This window comes from Mesoplodon densirostris, chromosome 5 (genome assembly GCF_025265405.1).
Source record: "Mesoplodon densirostris isolate mMesDen1 chromosome 5, mMesDen1 primary haplotype, whole genome shotgun sequence".
Taxonomy (NCBI): Eukaryota; Metazoa; Chordata; class Mammalia; order Artiodactyla; family Ziphiidae; genus Mesoplodon; species Mesoplodon densirostris.
The window spans coordinates 95,581,901-95,603,439 of NC_082665.1; the positions used below are offsets into that span (position 1 = coordinate 95,581,901).

Here is a 21,539-nt window from a genome sequence, read left to right on the forward strand (position 1 = left end):
CCCACGTCTTGTGAGGGAGTCAGACCCACTAATAGCCAATTACGTGCCATGTGTTGAGTGCAATGTGGGACCAGAGGAGGGACACCTAAATATCCTGAGGAGGGAGGAGTTAAGAAAGGCTTCCTGGAGCAGGCTGGCAAAGGAAGACAAGGAAGGGCAAAGAAAGGGCATCTGGGTGGAGGGAAGAGTATTAGGTAAGAGAAATATGGCTTGTGTCTTCCATGATGATAAGGTCAGCACTGGCTGGCTATATAGCCTAGCACAGAATACAGGGCTTGCCATAGATGATGCTGTACAACAGCACTTCTTGACCGTTTTGGTCTCAGGATCTTACATTCTTAAAAATTATTGAGGACCCCAAATAGCTTCTGTTCATATGAACTTTATTGATGTTTACTGTATTGGGAATTAAAACTGAGAAATTGTAAACATAGTTATTCATGTACTTAATTACATGTTACCTTAAGCTATATTCTATGGGGGAAAAAAATCACTAAATTTTCCAAACACAAACGAGTGAGAAGTGTGGCATTGTTTTACATGTTTGCAACTCTTTAATGTCTGGCTTAACAGGAGCCATCTGGATTCTCATATCTGCCTCTACAGCCCACCTACTACAACGCCACATGTCAAGTAGCAGGTGGAAAACTCCACTCTATACTTACGGCAGAAAAACAGTAACAAATAGCTAGTCTGGGTAGGCAGCCTATGTGAGAAGATGGAGCTCTCAATCTGAAATACCAGTGGTGAGAAAATCTGGTAGGGACATTTCTAACAAGACACAAAATGTCACCAGCTTCTCTCTCTAATGACACAAAATGCTGAGTGACAGGGCTGAACAGTACATATATGCTTACTGGAAATCATATTTACATTTTCAATGTCTGAAATTTGGGGAATATGGTGCTGATATCAGTATCTTCTAGATGTTTAAATAGGGGATCCATTGGAAAATATGAGATGTTATTTTTTTTTAAATGGGGGATTAAAAAAGAATGAAAATCACAAAAAAAAAACAATATTAAAACACATAGAGTACGTTTTAAATGCCCTAAAGGAGAATTGTTGGAACCATTAGTGCATCCCTTCAGCAAAATATAGCCACACACCAGAGGTTTTGTTGGAGAAGATGAAAATAACTCTAATTGAAGAGGAAAATCTAATTTACCCACACATATGTCACCATTTAGAACCAACACAAACAATTTACTTTGAAAAAAAAGTTTTGCAAATTCCTGATATTGAAGTGAACTAAGTATAATGAACTCAAGCGTGAAATTATTAGCTTTGCTTGTAATGACAGAGTCAATGTGAAAACTTGCTTTCAGTGGTATCAAAACTTCTTTGCCTGAACTAGTTCAAATCCAAATTCATTTGCACTGTGATCAAACCTTCCTAATATGTGTATGGAAAGTCCCCAAATTGACTCATGGCCTGCCTAACTTTTATGAATATTCTAGCCAGTCCAAGGCAGGTTTCCAGTACGAGCAGCACATACTGTATCCAGACAGGAAATGGATGTCATCAGAGAGGCCACTGAGTCACCTCTCAGTAATTGAAAGGCAGCTGGAGGACTCCAGGGGGCAGAAGATTTGGGCTGAATTGTGGCTAGGGATCTAAGATACCAAGAGAAAGAGAGGGGGGAACCAGAAAATGAGATGAGGGGAAGTGAAAGAGGCACATTTCCAGATGGAGACATTTTATTTACAAACATGAATCAAAACAGATTTATACTTTCCTACCTCTACAGTGGGTTTTCATCTTACAAAATAGACTGGCAACCAAAATCCTTCATAAAATCTGCCTTCCCCTTTGCAGTGAGAAATAAGCAAAAAGTCAAAGGTTAAAAGGTCATGCATAAAATATTATATCCACCAAGATATACAACAGTCTTAACTTCTTCACAAATCAATGATAAAACAGTAACTAATTTACACTTCACTATATTTTGTAGCACTTCAGGATTTTTTCGTCATATATTCATGGTCACATTTCACAAACAACAACGATATTATAAAATGACTATCCATTTTTTCTTAAAACAAAACAAAGCCATGACACTTTAAAAAAATCAATCTGCAGAGCATAAACATTTTTTATAAGAACAAAAATTAAAACAAAATAAACTGATTCCAAGCCAAAATATCTTCAGTATAAACTCTGCATGCTTCCCAGAGGAATTCTTAGCACTCAGATTTTTGGTTGGTTTAGCCTCTCTTGTATCTAGTGGTTTTTGTGTATCATGATTCCCAATTATTATACCAAGGAAAATTTCAAGGAAGACCTTCAAGAAAGGTCTGAGGTGGGATATAGTGCAAGTCACTTTCACATATATAAAAGCTTTATTTATTTATTTATTTATTTATTTATTTATTTATGGCCATGCTGTGCGGCATGTGGGATCTTAGTTCCCCGACCAGGGATAGAACCCAGGCCACAGCAGTGAAAACGCTGGGTCCTAAACACTGGGCCACCAGGGAATTCCCAATAAAAGCTTTAATGAAACTTAGATGCTTCATCAGAAACAGTGCTTGACCCCTTTTTTCTTTCACCCCCTCTTTTCATCTGAGAGAGCCCTTTGCAGACCTAGAATCATTCATTGTCTGTAGTTAGTACAAGATTTGGCTCACAATTCTGGGGGGGGGGTGAAATGCCATTTTAAGGAATTCTCTGCATGTATTATATTTTCTTTGCTTTCCTAGAGGTGGGTAACCTCAAAATAAGGTCAAAACATTGGTTCCTTCAAATAGCATCAAAAAGAATAGTATTAAATGAGGAGGGTAGCTGTCATAGAGTAAGAACTAAAATCCCATGTTTTTAGGGGAAAAAATTGATCATGTACCTGTCTGTGTATATGGAATAACGACCTACAAAAACAAACACACACACACACACAAAACACTGTTGAAGAAGAGGCCAATACAATTTTCCAGTCTGACAAAATGGTTGGAATTTATAGTTGGAAGACACCTCATAGATTAAGTAATTCAATTCTCTGATTTTAGAGGAGAGGGAAAACAGGCCCGGAGACGGTAAGTGACTTGCCTGAGTCCATTAGCATGTTAATTTGTATGATTATTTTTACACACACACAGGCTCACAGACAGATACTCACTGTTGCATTTACTTCTGTCTTGTACATAAAATGCTCCTGACTTAAATAATAAATGAAAAATAAACATGTAGATTTTCATTTGTTATTTCATCCTCATAAGTAGGAAATACCCATCTTTCAAATGAGCGAAAAGGCTCTACTTTCTTTCCATTGATAAATTTATTGTATCATGACTTAGCTGTGTAGCTGCTCTCTGCAGTCCCTGAAAGTAGCACAGATTGCAGCAGTACAAAGAGTGGTAGGAGGGAGGGCGAAGGTACACAAGTCAGATCAGAATTGGAGTTTCCTCCTGTGCCAAAGATGTCCCACAGGCAGTGAAGTCTTCACATGAAATTAAGCCTGGTCTATTGTAACTTTAGACCTACCTGGAAGGCGATAATGAAGGGTCTCACCCAGAAGAGTATGAAGTAGTTCCTCTGACCACAGAGAGCAGAAATGACAAATGTGTGTCTTGTCTAAGCTATTGAACTATAAACTTAGATGACTTTACTAGGTGTAGTCATAGTTTCTAATTATTGTGATTTGTATATGCATATAAACATCAAAATATTTAGGCCTTATATATAGTAATATTAATAGGTATTTTACCTCTTTCCATAAAATTACATGTGGATATAATTCTAAAGTTGTTTTTTTTAAACCCTAAGGTAGTTTTTTAAAAAAATCATTATTTTTAATATTCATTACTGACTTTATTCTGAAAAATCTTGTCTAGCTATATATATTAACATTAAATAACTTAAAAAAATAAACAATACAGTACATTATATATACCAAAATAGCCCCATTTTAAAGCCATGTAAGTGAAAAAGTTGAGTTTTCAAGAATAAACTAGACCCTCTAAAGGTATTTTTCATGATTTTAATATTAAATGTATCTTCTTTTCTGACTATGCCAAATATATACACACCACTCTTGGTAATTTACGTGAGAAGTATTCATTATGAAAACAATAGGTTGGTTCATTTGTCTGTTTTTACTTGTTCTGTAAAGGAAAATTTATTCTAAATCTAAATTAATTTGCTCTCAAAAGATCTCCCCCAGGGAGGTGGCATAACCAAAAAACTTAACGATGTACAGATATCCAGTGCATGCAGCCTCATATTTTCTAATAATAGTGGTAGAAAGTAACTTTCAAGTATTATCATAATCCAACTGGACTTAGAGACAGCTATCACATAAAATTAACACTCTAAAGGAGGAAAGTCATTTGAGAAACTTGTCCTTGCTAGAAGAGCTCTGCCAAAATTCCCACAGGAAACAAAGCCATCCATCCATAAAGAACAGAGGGCACTTGGTAGCCAGCACTGACCTTGAAGTGAACACATTTAACACTGCTCTTAACTCAAAGTAAACTCTAGCAAGTTGAAGAGCCCACATTTTCTTTTTACTCATTGAAGGTCATCTGCAGCTGGTAGAATTTCTTCTAAAAAGAACTTCTTGACCGAGGCAAGACCCAAAGCTATTTCCAGCTCCTAGCCCTGCTTTCTGCAGCTGTGGGTGTTAGTAGTAATTTGGTTAAAACCAGAACAGAGAGACTGGCTCACTTAGAGAACCAGATTCAGATGTTTTTGCACTTATGTTACTCAAAAGCATTTTTTAAAATTAAATTAACATAAAGTCTGCAGGGAATAGAGATTCCATAACTCAAGTAACGAGGGGAAATTAGTCAACTAAAGAGTGAATGTCTTTCCAGAGCAGGTGCAGGAGATCAAGAGGGGCTCAAGCCTTTTAGAAATTTCACTCCTTTACAGGTTTTGATCCAGCCACTTGATGTAACTATTCCTAGTCCGAATTCCCACTGAGAAGTTGGTAGGCCAGCTGGTGAAAATCATGCATCCGTGGAAGCCATCCTCAAAGTGATCAAGGGTCACCTCCACACCTGCGCTCTCCAAACGCTTTGCATACATGATTCCATCGTCTCTTAGGACATCATGCTCACAGGTTAGAATATAGGTCTTTGGGAGTTGCTGCAGGACTTCCTGGTCTGCGATGAGTGGGGCTGAGCGGGCATCCAGCAGCTGAGGGATCTCCTGGACGATCCTGGTATTGCCGGTGGTCTGCATGACAGGCTTGTAGTTCTTTGTGATGGATGCGGGCAAGAGGGATGTCCAGTTTAGATGGGCCCTGAGGGCAGCAGCCTCTTCCACATCAAGTGAAGTGTGATTGTTAACTATCATTGCCTGGACAAAGTCATAATTGCCGTTTAAGTAGTCTACCCAGTACTTCACCATGACGTAACGGGGCAGGATGGGGGTGTTCACATTTTGCTGATAAGAGGGTGTGTTAAAATCTAAAGCTTGAAGAACTGGATAAATTAAAGCTTGCACTTTGAGCTTGTTTTTTAGGTTGGCATCTTGATTAAACTGGAGAAGAAAAAGCGAACACATTATTTCATTTTGAGTGGCTTCTTTTACAGAAACCATACCTTTTAAAGTAGCCCAGTGCTTTACCTTGACTCAGTCAAAGGGGTGTAAGTGTTACATTTCTACCAGGCATGGTATTAAGGAATGTAGTTTAAAAACTAAATACTTCCCCATCGCCACAACTACCACCACCCTTCAAGCTGCTGGATATTTACTGAGAAAGGTGTGATGTTTGCAACTCATAGTTCTGAGTGAACACTTCAAAGGTACATGATCTCTTAGGTCCTTAAACCCCCATCAACACTTTACTTGTATCTATCCTTTGGCATAATACTCACCTGGCTGGGTATTATAGATGGATAATGGGTGAATCTTATTTAGTTTTGTATTCCCTGAAAGGCCCCAAAAGACAAAGGCTTACTAGGGAGAAAAAACTAGTCTGACTCTTCCAGAGTAGATGGGTAGGAAAAGCTAAATGAACAGGTGATGGGACTCCAAAGTGTTTTAGTAGGACCTCAGGGTATCTCCTCTCATGAGCCACTAGTCCGCATGGCTGGTGAGAGGGTGAGAATTTAAATCGTGCTGGCAGTGCACCCTCCATTCTACACAATGAGCATGTGCCTGAGAGTGCACTTGAGATGGAATGTGAATGAATCACCCCACCCCGCAGAACTCCATTCCCCCTGGCCTCCCCAAAAGGCAAATATATTGCCTCATTGTGTAATTCTAGTGACTAAAATGATATATTTTTTATATAACATCTAAAAGGCAGCTAACTAGGTCACTGTTTCACAAGCAGCTAAACAACCTTCAAGGTAACATCAGCCATACAATTTTGTTTCACACCGCACTTTAGAACCCATCCTGAGGAAAGATGTAACTGCTCTGTAAAAGCAGGAGGAAACGATCAGTTAATAGTATTATTAATGTGTGCCAAGAACTGTATATACCTCATATCACTAAATCCTGGCAACAGCCCTGCAATCAGATGGCATGAGCCTCATTTTCCTGAGGCTCAGAGAGGTGAGAGAACATGCCAAAGCCCCACAGCTCTCACAGCGGGGCCTGGACTCCATCCTGGTTGTGTCCAGTTTTAAAGCCCATGAGGCTCTCCCCACTGTACCAGGACTTTCTTCTTACCGCTTTGGATGTGTGGATAGCAAACCCACCGATGCCAAGCGGAGGACAAAGTTCTTTATTTATAGCAAAAGAGAAGAAATCAGGACATGCCACAAATGAAAAGGCAGATGCTATTTGGGAATGCCAAAAGAAATTTGGAGGTAAGAAGACAGAGATGCTATTCTTAAATTGTTTAACCCAGAAAAGGAAGAAAATGTACTTATCTTTGAGTACACAGCTGCCCAAAATTGGGGATGCTACTAGAGCTAGACAGTTTTCAAAGAATTTAACCAGCTAAAGCTCAGACTAACTTGTTTTGTAACATTTAAAGTGGATGAACGATTTAACTCTTTCTTTTATATTAAAAAAAAAAAAACTTTGGGAAACACTTTTAAATTTTTAAATTTGGCTCAGAGTTTAAGGAAACAATCTTAGCAATTGGAATTTAAGCAAAATTATCTTGTAAGTCCAACATGGAAAAGGAGCAGAAGATACTTAATTTCCATGCATATCCCTGAGGAGTAAGGGAGCCCTCTAAAATGTTAGCCCTCCTCTCACATTACTCACCTTAATTGTAATCAGGGCCCTTCCAAGGACTCAGAGATTACAATTCTTTCAATGACCCCTCTTCCTACTTCAAAAGATCTCTGAGAGCTTGCCAAGTGCAGTCATCTGAATTACTTGGCCCCCAAGTGACCAGCCCACCCAGTTAGGCCTTTACCATGCGTAGTGGACGATCTGTTGGTTTGTTGAATATTACCACATGCTCTCCTTCCACCAGCCCCTCAGGGCTCTCTGTTACCTGTTGGCCCAGGGCAGCTGCCAAATTCCCACCAGCACTGTCACCAGAAACGCCGATTCTGCCTGGGTCAACTGAATACTTGTGTAAGACTTCTGGCTGCAAGAAGTACTTTGTGGCACGTATAACATCATGAATTTGCTCAGGAAAATAAACCTTTGGAACTAGCCTGTATCTGTGAAGACAAACGATATATTCATTTAAGAACTTCACCAAGTCTTTAGAGGCCATTTAAAGGTTAAGGGGAAACTGGTTCTTTTGAAGCCAGAAACAAACAGGTAAGGAATTATAATAAATATAAAAATAAACCATTTTCTTGCAATTCAAATACTTACTTTTAAAAAGTCATGATTTTGTCATTCTTCATGATTTACTTGATAAATATAGTAAAACTGTACTCCATTGAAGAGGTCATGCCAGCCCGACATTAAACCCAAGCAATGTATTTGCTCCCTGGAAGGCTGGAACTAAAATGTCAGCTGTCAACCAGCAAAAGGGAAACCAAGTTTCCAGATGGCCCATGGCAGGCCTGCTGGGACACTTCTGGGGCTTCTCCTACCGCCCCACTTAGCAAGATTAGAATCCCTCTGGGATCCTGCTCTGTACACTTAGTAGGATTCAGATTCCCTTAAGAGCCCAAAGAGCCCTGGTATTGTCAAATGCCCCACCTATACATAATATTACCTTACAAATCCATTGGTAGTCTTGGCTTGAGGTGCCCTCTCAGCCTCCACACTCCTTATTTCTCACTTATCCTTTAAACTTTACTTGAAGGTTTGCCTTCTCCAGGAAGCTCTCCTTGACTACAACTCCACATGCTTCTGGGGCTCAGCTGGCTACCATTCCTTGATACTTCTATGTGCTGGGGTATATTGTTCATATTGCCTCATAGTAACATGATTTCTTTCCGTATTTCCTCTTAAGAGTGTGTTCTCCAATATCAGGGACTATGTGTTTCCAGTGTATATCTATCAATGTGCTGAGCACATAATCATGCATCTAGTAAAACTTTTCTGAGTATTAACGTACCTTCATTTTGCAAGTAAAGAAACTGAGGCATAGAAAAACTACTTGATTTGTAAAATAAACCAAACACAAATCAAAACAAGGTAGGATAGGAACTAATTAATTAAAACCTAATAGTAGTCAGCTAATACTCAAGTCTTTTGATTTCCAATTTGTAATAAGCATATTTATTCTCAGAAACTAGTTTTTTCTCTACTACTCTATATAAGGTCATTCACTTCCCCCATCTAAATTCCAGAGAGTTAATTAAATATCTTCACATTCTGGGAATTCCCTGGCGGTCCGGTGGTTAGGACGCCATGCTTCCAATGCAGGGGGCACGGGTTCGATCCCTGGTTGGGGAACTAAGATCCCAAAAGCTGCACAGTGCAGCCAAAAAAGAAAAAATCTTGGGCCTCCCTGGTGGCGCAGTGGTTGAGAGTCCGCCTGCCGATGCAGGGGATGCGGGTTCGTGCCCCGGTCTGGGAGGATCCCATATGCCGCGGAGCGGCTGGGCCCGTGAGCCGTGGCCGCTGGGCCTGCGCGTCCGGAGCCTGTGCTCCGCAGCGGGAGAGGCCACAACAGTGAGAGGCCCGCGTACCGCAAAAAGAAAAAAAAAAAAAAAAAAAAAAAAGAAAAAATCTTGACATTCTGTGCAGACATGATCAAATCGACAAATATTTGTGAAATACTTTGATAAGCAGTGAATGTAGATCTACTCTTTCAGGAATTACTACATTTTTAAAACACAAAGTGCAATAAGAAATTCCCTTAGTGGTTGCCCTATAATAGATAAAATAAGTTTTCTAATTTCTTTTTTTTTCCATCTGTGATGATCAAGTAATCATCTGAAATATTTTTTCTCCAGCTGACTTTCACAATGTCTTAGTGAAGCTGCTGCTACTTTATTTCATTCATTAATAATGGGTAAAAGGAGTAGGAGTACACCATTTTGTCCAATAGGTGGAGTCATATGATTCTATTTAACCTCAGTTCTGGGATGAGGTCTCAATTTGTTACTTTCAATATTACCAAGCTGAATTCTTTAATTCTTTCAATGAAATAAGAACAAATGCACTTCATGACTCAAGGTGTGAAAATAAAGGCTATTTTGTCTCAGGAAGATTCCAGATAGCATGCTAGACTTATCTTCCTAGTGGCCCAAGAGGTCAGAACATATTTTGCTAGAACACATACGTGAATCAAATTTTCAGATGTTGTTTCACAAAAGGTCTTAATGAGTTTGAATTAAGAGGAACTGGTAATCTAAAACATATGCTACTGCTTGAAATCTTATGAGTTGATTAATAACTGGCTCAGATAACAGAGCAAACATCCTAGTCCTCCTGGTGCCCTTGAAGATGTATCTCCTAAGCCCTCCTCCCCTTATCTTTGTTCATTCTGGAAACATTCTCTAGTTTTATACATTAAGAAGGGATACTATTTTCATGGACTGAAGGACGTAGTGAAACTAGATTTTTTTTTTTTTTTTTTTTTGGCGGCACGCGGGCCTCTCACTGTTGTGGCCTTTCCCGTTGCGGAGCACAGGCTCCGGACACGCAGGCTCAGTGGCCATGGCTCACGGGCCCAGCCGCTCCGCGGCATGTGGGATCTTCCCAGACCGGGGCACAAACCCGTGTCCCCTGCATCGGCAGGCGGACTCTCAACCACTGCGCCACCAGGGAAGCCCTAGATATTTTTAAGATGAGCCTTCAAAGTAGCTTGAAATTGACCAGAGAAGTATCACGAAAATTCTGTAATATCATTATAGACACAGAAAACTGAGAGTCAGGAGGAGATTTATGAGTGGTGTAGTCAAAGAAAGCATGCATAAATACATTTATCTGCTGCTTTTGTTCAAGGCTGTGTCCCTGCAAAGTACTGAAAGAGGATTCCGCCTTTTTTTTTAAATTGCAGATCTTGAGTGAAAGCACCTGATGAATTTGTGGCACATACAGTCTCAATTTGCCCAACTCAGTGCAGGATACATGACTCTGCAGTGTCAGCTTCTACCTACCTATTACTGCACGTGCCTCCCACTACAAGAACAAAATTTGGTGTAAATTCAGGAATGAGGTTTACTCAATTTAATAAATATGTACACTCCATAAAAATTATCTTTTTCCTGCTAGGTGAGGTACCTCACCAGGTACTCTACAGATGTTTCACTCAAATCTCAGAGCAAACCTGTGGGTTTAAGGATGAGAACATGAGGCTCAAGGGGGATGCATAACTAGTCTACAACAGCTAGTAAGTGGCAAAGCTGTGATCTGAATTCACAACTGACTTCAAAACCCAAATGCCTCCCCCTTTTAAAATATTCTCATTCTTCCAAACCCACAGCCTTTAAATGTATGTGTGTGTGTTCTCATTACCTCACCAAAGCAGTAAGTTCTCAAAACTGTAGATTTCTGACATCCCAGAACTTCTCTCATGATTTCAGTGTTTTTGCGATATTCTCAAAACAAACCACCTGGCAGAGTACCTGGCACATGGTACATCTTTAATAAGATATTTTTGTTTGTCCCAAACAAAAGTTTAGAGATTTATTTTACACTTTTTACATATAAAATATGTCATATTTTATTACATACTATTATGGTGGGAAAAGTAATAAGCTATATGCCTTTAAAAAACATTAAAAAAAAGAAATTGTTCCTAACCCACCTACTCTTCGGGCACATCTCCAAGGACTGCCTGTATGCTCTGCATAGCTCAGTTTCTCAACTCTATATGCACCTTAGGATAATCTTGGGAACTTTATAAAAAAACACTGAGGTTTGAGCTCCTCTACAAAACATTCCAATTTATTTGATTTGAGGTGGGGCCCAGCATATCTATATTAGAAGAAAAATTCCCCCAAGTGATTCTAATGTGCAGCCAGGGTTTAGAAATATTACTGAATCCAACCATACTGTCACTCTCCTCCGAACACAACTCCCTGTTCCTGTTCCCAATGCATTGGTCCTTCTCTCCATCCCCTATGCCCTTCCCCCAGAAATTCCTCATCAAATGTTGCCATTCTTTAAGTCTCATCTCAAATGCCACTTCCTCCATGAAATCTTCTAAGAGCCCAGACAAAAGTTAACTCTCCTTTCTTGAAGCCCTCAAAGTCTCTCTTACAATAGGTCATAACAGACATGTCAACTTCCTCGAGGAGGAGACGGAAAGTCACAGCTACGTACTAGAGTTCAATGTATACCCACCTGAAATAAGCAGCACCATTTCTACAATCTATTACTTTATTACCTACTTTGTTAGTGACCAGGGAGATGGAACAATGCTCAGAAAGACTGACAAATTCTTCCTTAAGTCAAAGGCAGATACACAAGCCCAGAGTTGAAGGGAAATGAGTTGCTTCCAAGACTATGGATGTGGAAGCCCTGAATAATACTAGTGTTCTAAGAGTGCTGTAAAGTGCATTCTCCCTCAAAATAACCTAGCCTGGAAACACTGAGACAGTCTTCTGCAGCGGGCAAGGACACTGAGTTCTCTTCATGTAGTGCCAGTTAGGTGAAAGGTACATGTGATATTCCAGAATGAAATTATACTCCTATTTGATTCAGGAGTAAGATAAAATCACATTCCATTTTGGCCCCCTTTTATTTTTTCTTTTCCTTTTTCACTGTCTCCCGAGAAGAGCTCAGAAGATTCATCTTGAGAACATAAAAAGGTTAACATTCTCCTCAGTCTTAAAGAACCCATGTCAGTAGGGGTTATTTGAAACAAATCAACAATTACAGTCATATTGTGTTATTTGAGGGGGACAACTCCAGGGGAAGAATCTATTTATTCCTCTAATAGGTAGAAGCTTCCTTTCCATTAAAAGAATATATAATAAAATTACATAAAAGTGGAAAGACTGTGAATGGATAACTGTTTCTCTTTCCATTTGTGCAATGAGGTTTGTGCATAAAGATTGAGGAAGGGTCTTCCTTTCTGTTTCTACTCTGAAAATTGGCTCTCGAGATAGCTTTGACTACCAGTCATTCAGCAAGGCAGAGCCGAGCTTAACAAAGGCTTGGCTGATTGGATAATAAGTACATTCAAAAGAACTGACAGATGTCAGGATGTGTCACCCAAATCCTAGGAGTGATTGAACCTAGAATTGTGATCCGTTTAAATGATATGATGCTCTGACGCTGTTTACGAGTTTAGACTTCCTGAGACGTCTCTATGGATACGGCAGGGAGCTCCCCAGGCCTCCCCTCCCCAATTCAGATATAAACTTCGCCTTTAACCTCATGGGGGAATAGAGAGCCAAACATTCCCTCAGGTGGCTACAGAAGCCCAAGCAGGCTTGGGGCCAAGTCCCTCGGACCTCCTTTCTCTGTGTGATTTCAGAAGCTAAACAGAGCTCTGGGCTCAGGTGTGGGTGGAACTAGGTTTCCCAACCTCGCTGCAGTGTTCAGCACAGGCTTTCTGTACAGCTCCAAGCCCCCCTCCCCCCAGATTCTAAAAGACCTAAACCACAAGAGAGAAACCAGTGGATTTTTTTTTTTTTTTTTTTTTTTTTTTTTTTTGCCATACGTGGGCCTCTCACTGTCGTGGCCTCTCCCGTTGCAGAGCACAGGCTCTGGACGTGCAGGCCCAGCGGCTACGGCTCACGGGCCCAGCCGCTCCGCGGCATGAGGGACCTCCCCAGACCAGGGCTCGAACCCGTGTCCCCTGCATCGGCAGGTGGACTCCCAACCACTGCGCCACCAGGGAAGCCCCAGTGGATTTTTTTTTAATGTTAGTAGAAAACAGAGCCAAGAAGACATTAGCTTAATATGTCTAAAAAGGAGATTCATTAGTTAATGATAGTGAAGGAACTAAAACAACCTACTTCTTAAAAGAAGCCTCAATATTGTCTTTCTGTAGCATTAATAAATTATTTGTAACACTGGCCTTTGGGTTTGCTAATAAGGTAGCCTGGACTGAGTGAAAGGAAAGTTTTGGACAAATCTTCCCTTTCTTGGAGGGGAACCCTGAGGAATTCAGTCTGCCCATCTCCCAGGGCTGCCCAGGTGGGGGTGAGGCATGAGGATTTCTGCATGCAGGTCTGGGAAGAAGAGCGGGAAAAGGAGCAGAGGGAGAGCCACAGCTAGGTCACTGTGGCTTGTGTCTTTCAGAGTATCTTGTCTGAACAACTATTTATCGAGATGTGTGTTGTATTGTGCCTCTAGAAGCTCTGTGATTTTGTTAGCTTGTACTCATCTAATTTTATGGATGAGCAGGACAGTCATAAAAGTCCCATTGCTTATAATTCTGTTAGCAGCAGACTAAGATACGTGGTCCAGCTTCTATTCTGCCTACGTGAGCAACGTTCTTCTTTACAGCTCTGTCAAGTTTTAAGTTCTCTGTGAATAGTGCCGCCTGATATTTGGTGGATGGGAACAGGTCTCCACTGACACGAAACAGAGAGTTTTAGTGTCGTACAGACTTAGTTAAAAGCAAAACACAACTTGAAACCGTTTCTGACAACCAAAAAAAGCAATGTAAATGCCTTGTAGAATTTAATAATATCTGACATGCCTACTTTGTTATTATCTCACATTTCATCTTTTTGTAATTGAAGTATAATTGCCATACAATATTATATTAGTTTCAGGGGCACAACATAGTGCCATGATCTGTGGCATTATGTTACATTATGATATGATCGCCACAATAAGTCGTTACCATTTGTCACCATACATAGTTATTACAATATTACTAACTATATTCCCCATGCTGTACATTAGCATTTTATCTTTAAAAAAAAGAAATTAGGGGGCTTCCCTGCTGGCACAGTGGTGAAGAATCCGCCTGCTAATGCAGAGGACATGGGTTCAAGCCCTGCTTCGGGAAGATCCCACATGCCACGGAGCAACTAAGCCCGTGCGCCACAGCTACTGAACCTGCACTCTAGAGCCCGCGAGCCACAACTACTGAGCCCATGTGACACAACTACTGAATCCCGCGCACCTAGAGCCCGTGCTCCAAAACAAGAGAAGCCACCGCAATGAGAAGCCTGAGCACTGCAACAAAGAGTAGTCCCCGCTCGCCTCAACTAGAGAAAGCCAGCGCGCAGCAACGAAGACCCAACACAGCCAAAAATAAATAAATAAAATAAGTTTAAAAAAAAAAAAAAAAGGGCTTCCCTGGTGGCGCAGTGGTTGAGAGTCCGCCTGCCGATGCAGGGGACACGGGTTCGTGCCCCGGTCTGGGAAGATCCCACATGCCGCGGAGCGGCTGGGCCCGTGAACCATGGCTGCTGAGCCTGCGCATCCGGAGCCTGTGCTCCTCAACGGGAGAGGCCACAACAGTGAGAGGCCCGTGTACTGCAAAAAAAAAAAAAGAAAGAAAGAAATTAGGGACTTCCCTGGTGGTCCAGTGGTAAAGAATCAGCCTTCCAATGAGGGGGACGTGGGTTTGATCCCTGGTTGGGGAATTAAGATCCCACATGCTGCAGGGCAACTAAGCCTGCACGTCGCAACTACTTTGCCCACAGGCCTCAACTAGAGAGGCCACGGGCGGCAAACTACAGAGCCCACACGTTCTGGAGCCCACATGCCACAACCAGAGAAGAGAAAACCTGCGCGCCACAACGAAGAGCCCTCACACTGCAACAAAAGATCCCTCATGCCTCAACGAAGATCTGGCATGCTGCAACTAAGACCCGACACAGACAAAAAAATCAAAATAAATTAATTAATTTTAAAAAAAGAAGAAAAGTTAAATCTTCCTTTTTCCTGATGTCTTATGGTTCTAGTATTGTGTTTTATTATATAAACTACAGGTAAAAAGGTACCATATTATAGTTAAACTGCAATGAAGTTTATGAAAATAAGCTTATGAATATAAACTTCCTTCCCAGATTATGTAAATGAGGATACATCCATGTATCTTGGGTATGATAAGATGAACTCTTCCATTTATTTCACAAATACTTACTGTGCAATTATGTGTAAAAATAGCATAGTGTTGTAGAAGCTACTAAATAGAAGTCATGGCCTATTTTTATACCTTGAGATCTTTGTCTACCTCAGTTGTTGGATCTGTTCCCAGAATCCTGAGCCAATAGCAGTGATGTAAACTCAGAAGCTCCTGGTGTTGCTTCATGTGAAGTGATTCCATCACCAGGGCTGCCCCCAACCCTTGCCTAACAGCTTCCTCAGATTATATCTAACCTTCAACAAGGCCACTCCCTACATGAAGTAAAGCCATGACACCACTACCCACTCCTGTTGGCCTCAAGGATAAGGAGCAGCTGTCTCCAGACCACCTCCCTGCTAGGAGAAGGAATTCCAAGAGAACCAAGAGTCCATCATCCTTCTGAAGGCTCTCAGGATCATCCACCCTTATTTCTTATTTTCCTTAGTCATTGCCAGAAGCATAAGTCCCCTCATCTGTCTTCTCTCATATTTCATTCCCTTAATGTTCTCTGCCTCCTCCCGTCCTCCCAAGCCCTCTCATTACAACACTTTGGACTTCCATGACCAATTCATTCTGTCTAACTAGGCTCTGCTCATCCCTAGGAGCTCGATTCAAACCCTTCAAACTAGGTAAGATCTTACCTACTTGACGCCTCCATTACTACTTTACATCACTTATCACATTTAATATTACTTGTTCAAGGTTTGATTTCTCATCTAGATTGTAAACTCCATGAGGACAGAAATTATGCCTGTCTTACTCACACTGTTATGCCACCAGAATTTAACAAAGTAGCTGGCACATAACTGGAATTCAATAGGTGTTTATGGAATAAAAGAAAGAGGTGAGCAGTGAGAAGAAATATGGTCCCATGTTAGACCTCTGAACATACTTTCCAAGAGAAACATCACGATCATATGATGTTGGCTATACCTCAACTAGAGCATAGGTTATGTGGCTCTTTGTGGGTTGGCTCACCTGGATGGATCCTAATCACCTTAGCTCATTATTTCTGCAAAGAAAAGTGCTGTGAGTTCCAAACACATTGACAAATAAATTAGTTAAGTTGGACCTTTCTGTCCTATGGGCTAGAGCACTAACTTTTCAGACTTGTCTAGTGATGTAGAGTATCAGAAGCCCTTTAATTACCTCAAATGTCCAAACTGATTCTCATAACAACTCTCTGAAATCATTAACCCAACTCAAAGTGTATCTACTTATTAGCATACATATTTAAGCCATGTACTGGGTGCGGTGGGCCCAAAGGAAAGAGGACACGATTCTTGTTCCCAGTAGCTCACGTTCTACATACACAGGAAAGATTCCTAACCCCATTTTTCAGGTGAGGTTAAGTGACTTGCCTGCGATTACACAGCCTTGAGTAATGGTACTTGCCCACTGCTGTGATGTTTATCTGCTGATAAACCGGATGCTACATTGAATAGATTTGGCACAGTGGAAGGTGAAGATGAAAGCAGGGCACTTCTATATTTTAGTTCTTTTTTAAAAAAAATCTTCTTAAAAACACCCTATCCAGTGGAGCAGTGGTTAAGAATCCGCCTGCCAATGCAGGGGACACAGGTTCAAGCCCTGGTCCGGGAAGATCCTACATGCTGCAGAGCAACTAAGCCCGTGCCACAACTACTGAGCCTACGCTCTAGAGCCCACGAGCCACAACTACTGAAGCCCACGCGCCTAGAGCCCATGCTCCGCAACAAGAGAAGCCACCACAACGAAAAGCCCGCGTGCCACAACGAAGACCCAATGCAGCCAAAAATAAATAAATTTATTAAAAAAAAAACACCGTATCCATCCTTCTTTGTTTTATGATAAGCACAGACTTAAAAGAACACCTGTTTCACTGGAGACAGATGCTAACAGGTGGAGAAGGGCATGTAGGAAGAGCTTAGGCATGTTGCCAGTTGCTTACATTAGCCCTGGAGGATAAGGCTTGTGTGGAGAATCCTTAAGGTACCCAGTAAAACAAGTCCACCTTCTCTCCTTTCCTCAGGCCTTTGAGGAGCTGGAGCTACACAGGAAACCACTGAAGAGGCCCTGAGGCCAGCTCACCAGCACCAAGCTGCAGGGCCTTGCTCCATAATGGGGTTCAGCTGCTTAAACAGCCCTGCCTTTCTCTGGCCAGCTACCCAGGCCAGATGATACAATCGTTTACTTGAAGGTTCCTGCATTATAAAACTGCATCAAGGGCCCTTGAGTGATCTGGGAGGCCCAGCTGAGGATCCAGGGAGGCCGGGGAGCTGTCCAGAGTTGTCCAGTGCCACATTTGCAGAGGAGGAAGCCACAGCATCACTCTGATTCTAAGGCTCCCATTCACAGGGTCAGAGCTGCCTAAATGACTTAGGAGACCAACCCTTCCAAGGAACTGGAGAAGCAAGGATTCTCTTAGGTCTGCGATCTGGAGTAGGGGCAAGAAGGAGATGAGTTATGAATGGGAGTGCAGCTGGCAGAGAGAGGCAGAGGGAAGGGGAGAGCTACATAAGCTCAGGGCATGGAAAGTGGCTGATGTTGCCATAACCCTGTCACTCAGCATCATCAGCTTCCTTCAGTATTAGTTTGATACTGGGTCAAAGAAGCATAGGAGCCTGGGGAGTGATTCCACCTGGCTCAATTCCCCACTCCACATATGTGACTAAGTAGCTATGTGACCTCTTGCAGGTTACTTAACTTTTTGGACCTCCATTTCCTCATCTACGAGGAAAATATCAAAATACTTACTTTGGATGACTTATACGAAAGTTAAGCAAGACTCTTTATTCATTCATTCCATAAATACGTATTAAATGCTCTTTTGGTGTTCTGTGACTTATTTTCAACATGTGTATGTGATGGGGGAGTTGCCCCGCACCTCCAACAAGCAATGCTCTGGACACCAGCTGGGTGTCCTACAGTTCAACTCAATTCTGACAATATCTACATGGAGATAGCAGCAGATTCCACAGATTAAGGGTTCAGTCCTGCAAAACTGTAGGATCACCCCCAACCTCAGACACCAGACGCAAACCCAGGTTGTCACCTATGCTTTTCCCCAAGCTATAGACTGGAGGTTCCAACAATCCCCTCCAACTCAGGATGCCAATGGTTGTTACTGTACTTCTGAACACCTGGCTATAAATCAGAGGTTCCCACAACCTCCTCCTCTGGTTCAATTAATTTGCTAGAGTGGCTCAAAGAATTCAGAGAAATATTTTACTTACTAGATTACTGATTTATTATAAAAAGAATACAACTCAGGAACAGCCAGATGGAAAGATGCGAAAGTCAGGGTAGGTGGGAAGGGGTGCAGAGCTTCCTTGCCTTCTGGAGGTGCACTACTCTCCCCAAATCTATGTGTGTTCACCAACTGGAAGCTTTCTGAACTCTGTCCTTTGGGTTTTTATGGAGGCTTCGTTACCTAGTTATGATTGATTAAATCATTGGCCATTGGTGATTGATAAAACCTCCAGCCCATCTCCCCTCCCCAGAGGCCAGCGGGGTGGGAAAGTCCCAACCCTCTAATCACATGGTTGGTTCTCCTGGCAACCAGCCCCCATCCTTAGGTGCTTCCAAAAGTCACCTCATTCACATAACAAAAGACACCTTTTTTTTTTTGGCCATGCAAGGTGGGCAGGGGTGGGACAGTTACCTGACCAGGGATGGAACCCTTGCTCCCTGCAGTGGAAGGGTGAAGTCTTAACCACTGGACTACCAGGGAAGTCCCACAAAAGACTCCTTTAACTCTCTGAACACTTAGGAAATCTGAAGGATTTGGGGAGCTGTGAGCCAGGAACTTTGGACGAAGACCAAGTACATATGAAAAATACACTTTGGTCATCTGAATGACCAAATATATATTTCTTACAAATCACAATATCATAAATTTCCAGTATCTGCCAGGGACGTTTCCAGACACTAATGATCAGCAATGAACAAAACAAACAAAAATCCCTAAAATCTCTGCCTTCATAAAACTTACATTGTCTATTTATATTCAATACAATAAATACATAATAAGTTATATATATGGTCTGTCAGATGTTGATGATAATTTTGGAGAAAAATAAAGCAGAAGAAAAGTGGACTGCAATTTTAGGGGTGTCAAGGAAGGCCTTGCTGAAAGGATGATACTTGAACAAAGATCTGAAGGAGGAGAAACAATATATACATAGCACCTGCACAGTGCCTGCCATGGAATAGGTACCATGATTTTTGTATTACCATCACTGTAATCATTATAATTATTATTCACTTTCTTCTTAGTGTCCCAGAAAAATAGCTAATATAGAACTGGTAGAAACAAAACACTGATATTAATATTAATACTAATAATGATAATAATAGCTACATTAACTAAGATTGGTTGAACACACTATTATTTATAAGGTCTGAATTATAGAACCTAACTCCAGGAGAATAACTTCTCCAACTCTTGGTGTAGGATAGATTCTCTTAAAATGCTGATTGGTTTTTAGATTTAAAAAGGCAGTAATCATGTACAGTACTGTCTGGAGTACAGTAGTACAGTGTCTTTATTTCAAGCCCAGGGTGTCCGGAAGCAAGTGTAAAAGCAGCGGTGAAGTAGCTGGTACACTGCTAAGAAGCACCAAGTGATAACGATTGTGTTTGTTGGACTTACGAACAAATAGGACTTAGGAATGCGCTCTCAGAACAGAACTTGTTCGTTCTGAGACTTACTGTAGGGGACTTAACTGTATTTACACTTAATTTTAAATGAGTGGATCTGATGGAATAGTAGGAATTATCTGGTATGTCCAAACTTCCTTTGCTTTCTCGGCACTTGTGAAGGTAAAGTGAGAGAATTAACACAGAAAACAGTCACACTATACAGGAATTTTTTTTAACTTCAACATTAGTTGAAATTTATAGTGGTAATTTTTAGAATATGCTTTTACTTGGCTGTCTAAGAAAAAACCTGATGGAAAAAATCCCTTCTCTCTTATCATAGTTTATTTCCACATAACAGCATAACAAAATAATCTTTCCCTTTAGGGTTCTTCTCCTGAAATTCCATGAGCACTGTCTGACCTTGCAGTTCACAAGGTTAATGATTCAACTATAACTTTTTTTTTTTTTTTTTTGCGGTACGCGGGCCTCTCACTGTTGTGGCCTCTCCCATTGCAGAGCACAGGCTCCGGACGCGCAGGCTCAGTGGCCATGGCTCACGGGCCCAGCCGCTCTGCGGCATGTGGGATCTTCCCGGACCGGGGCACGGACCCGTGTCCCCTGCACTGGCAGGCAGGCTCTCAACCACTGTGCCACCAGGGAAGCCCTCAACTATAACTTATTAAAGTTAGTTAGCTATACTTTAATTCCTCTTGAAAGGCATTGCATGGCTTTCTTACACGTCAATAGTCTAATAATACAGAGCTATACTAAAGTAAAAAAAAAAAAGGCAGTAATCAAACTATATACTATAAATAACTGATTTTATATTTCTCTCATTTTAAGCTAATTCCATTTCCAGAAGGTTCCAAAACTAAAATAAAAAGATAGTTTGAGGCATTATAAAGCTAGTTCAAGAAATTCTAAGTTACATCAGAAATCATTTTCTGTGACTTTGGGAAAATCACTTCACCTCTCTGGACTTTCATTTTACAATCTAGCACTTGTAAAATAAAATAACTAGATGGTTACCTAGGATTCCTTCTTAAATGTTTTTCTATGACTATTATTACTTACTCAATGGAGACAATGACAGCATTCAATTCCTCAGCCATTGCTTTACACAGTTCATCATAATACCTGATTTCTGAAAGAGACAAAGGAGCAAATACTCACTATAAAGCAGTTTATTTAATACTGTCCATTCTTAAATTCTGCTAACTATGGATTGTTTTTAGACTTGGACTTAAGTTATTAATAATAAAAACAATAAAAAGTAAATATGAACATATACCTCATTAACAGAGTTACATGTACAAATGTAAAAAATTAATCTGGTTTCTCATAAAATGCAATTACTATAAAATAACAGGAAATCCATATTAGATTACCTTTGAATGTGTTTTTAACTAACCAAAAATTTATTTCATAATGGACTATATGAAGTGCAACAGATTCATTCTGATTTTGTAGTTCTTCAAATGTATGCCTTTCCAGAAATCACAGAAAATAAGCAGTTTCCTCCTTAGAACCAAAAACTCTTTCTCTTAACACCATCATTTGCTGTGATTCAGAAAAGTCACCAATCTGAAGAATATGGTATTCTGTTTAAACC

The 21,539-nt window shown here is 40.9% G+C and overlaps 1 protein-coding gene across 1 annotated transcript in view; it reads right to left on the reverse strand.

Moving 5' to 3' along the window:
- Positions 1-4,080: 4,080 nt before the first annotated feature.
- The window catches only part of NCEH1 (neutral cholesterol ester hydrolase 1), a 64,253-nt gene continuing 46,794 nt past the window's right edge, over positions 4,081-21,539 (reverse strand). Inside the window, exons 3-5 of the mRNA XM_060100042.1 lie at positions 21,002-21,071; positions 7,403-7,574; positions 4,081-5,481 (exon numbers count right to left, since the gene is read on the reverse strand). Coding sequence (XP_059956025.1) covers positions 4,864-5,481; positions 7,403-7,574; positions 21,002-21,071 — 860 coding nt within the window. The 3' untranslated portion in view covers positions 4,081-4,863. The remainder of the gene's footprint in view (positions 5,482-7,402; positions 7,575-21,001; positions 21,072-21,539) is intronic.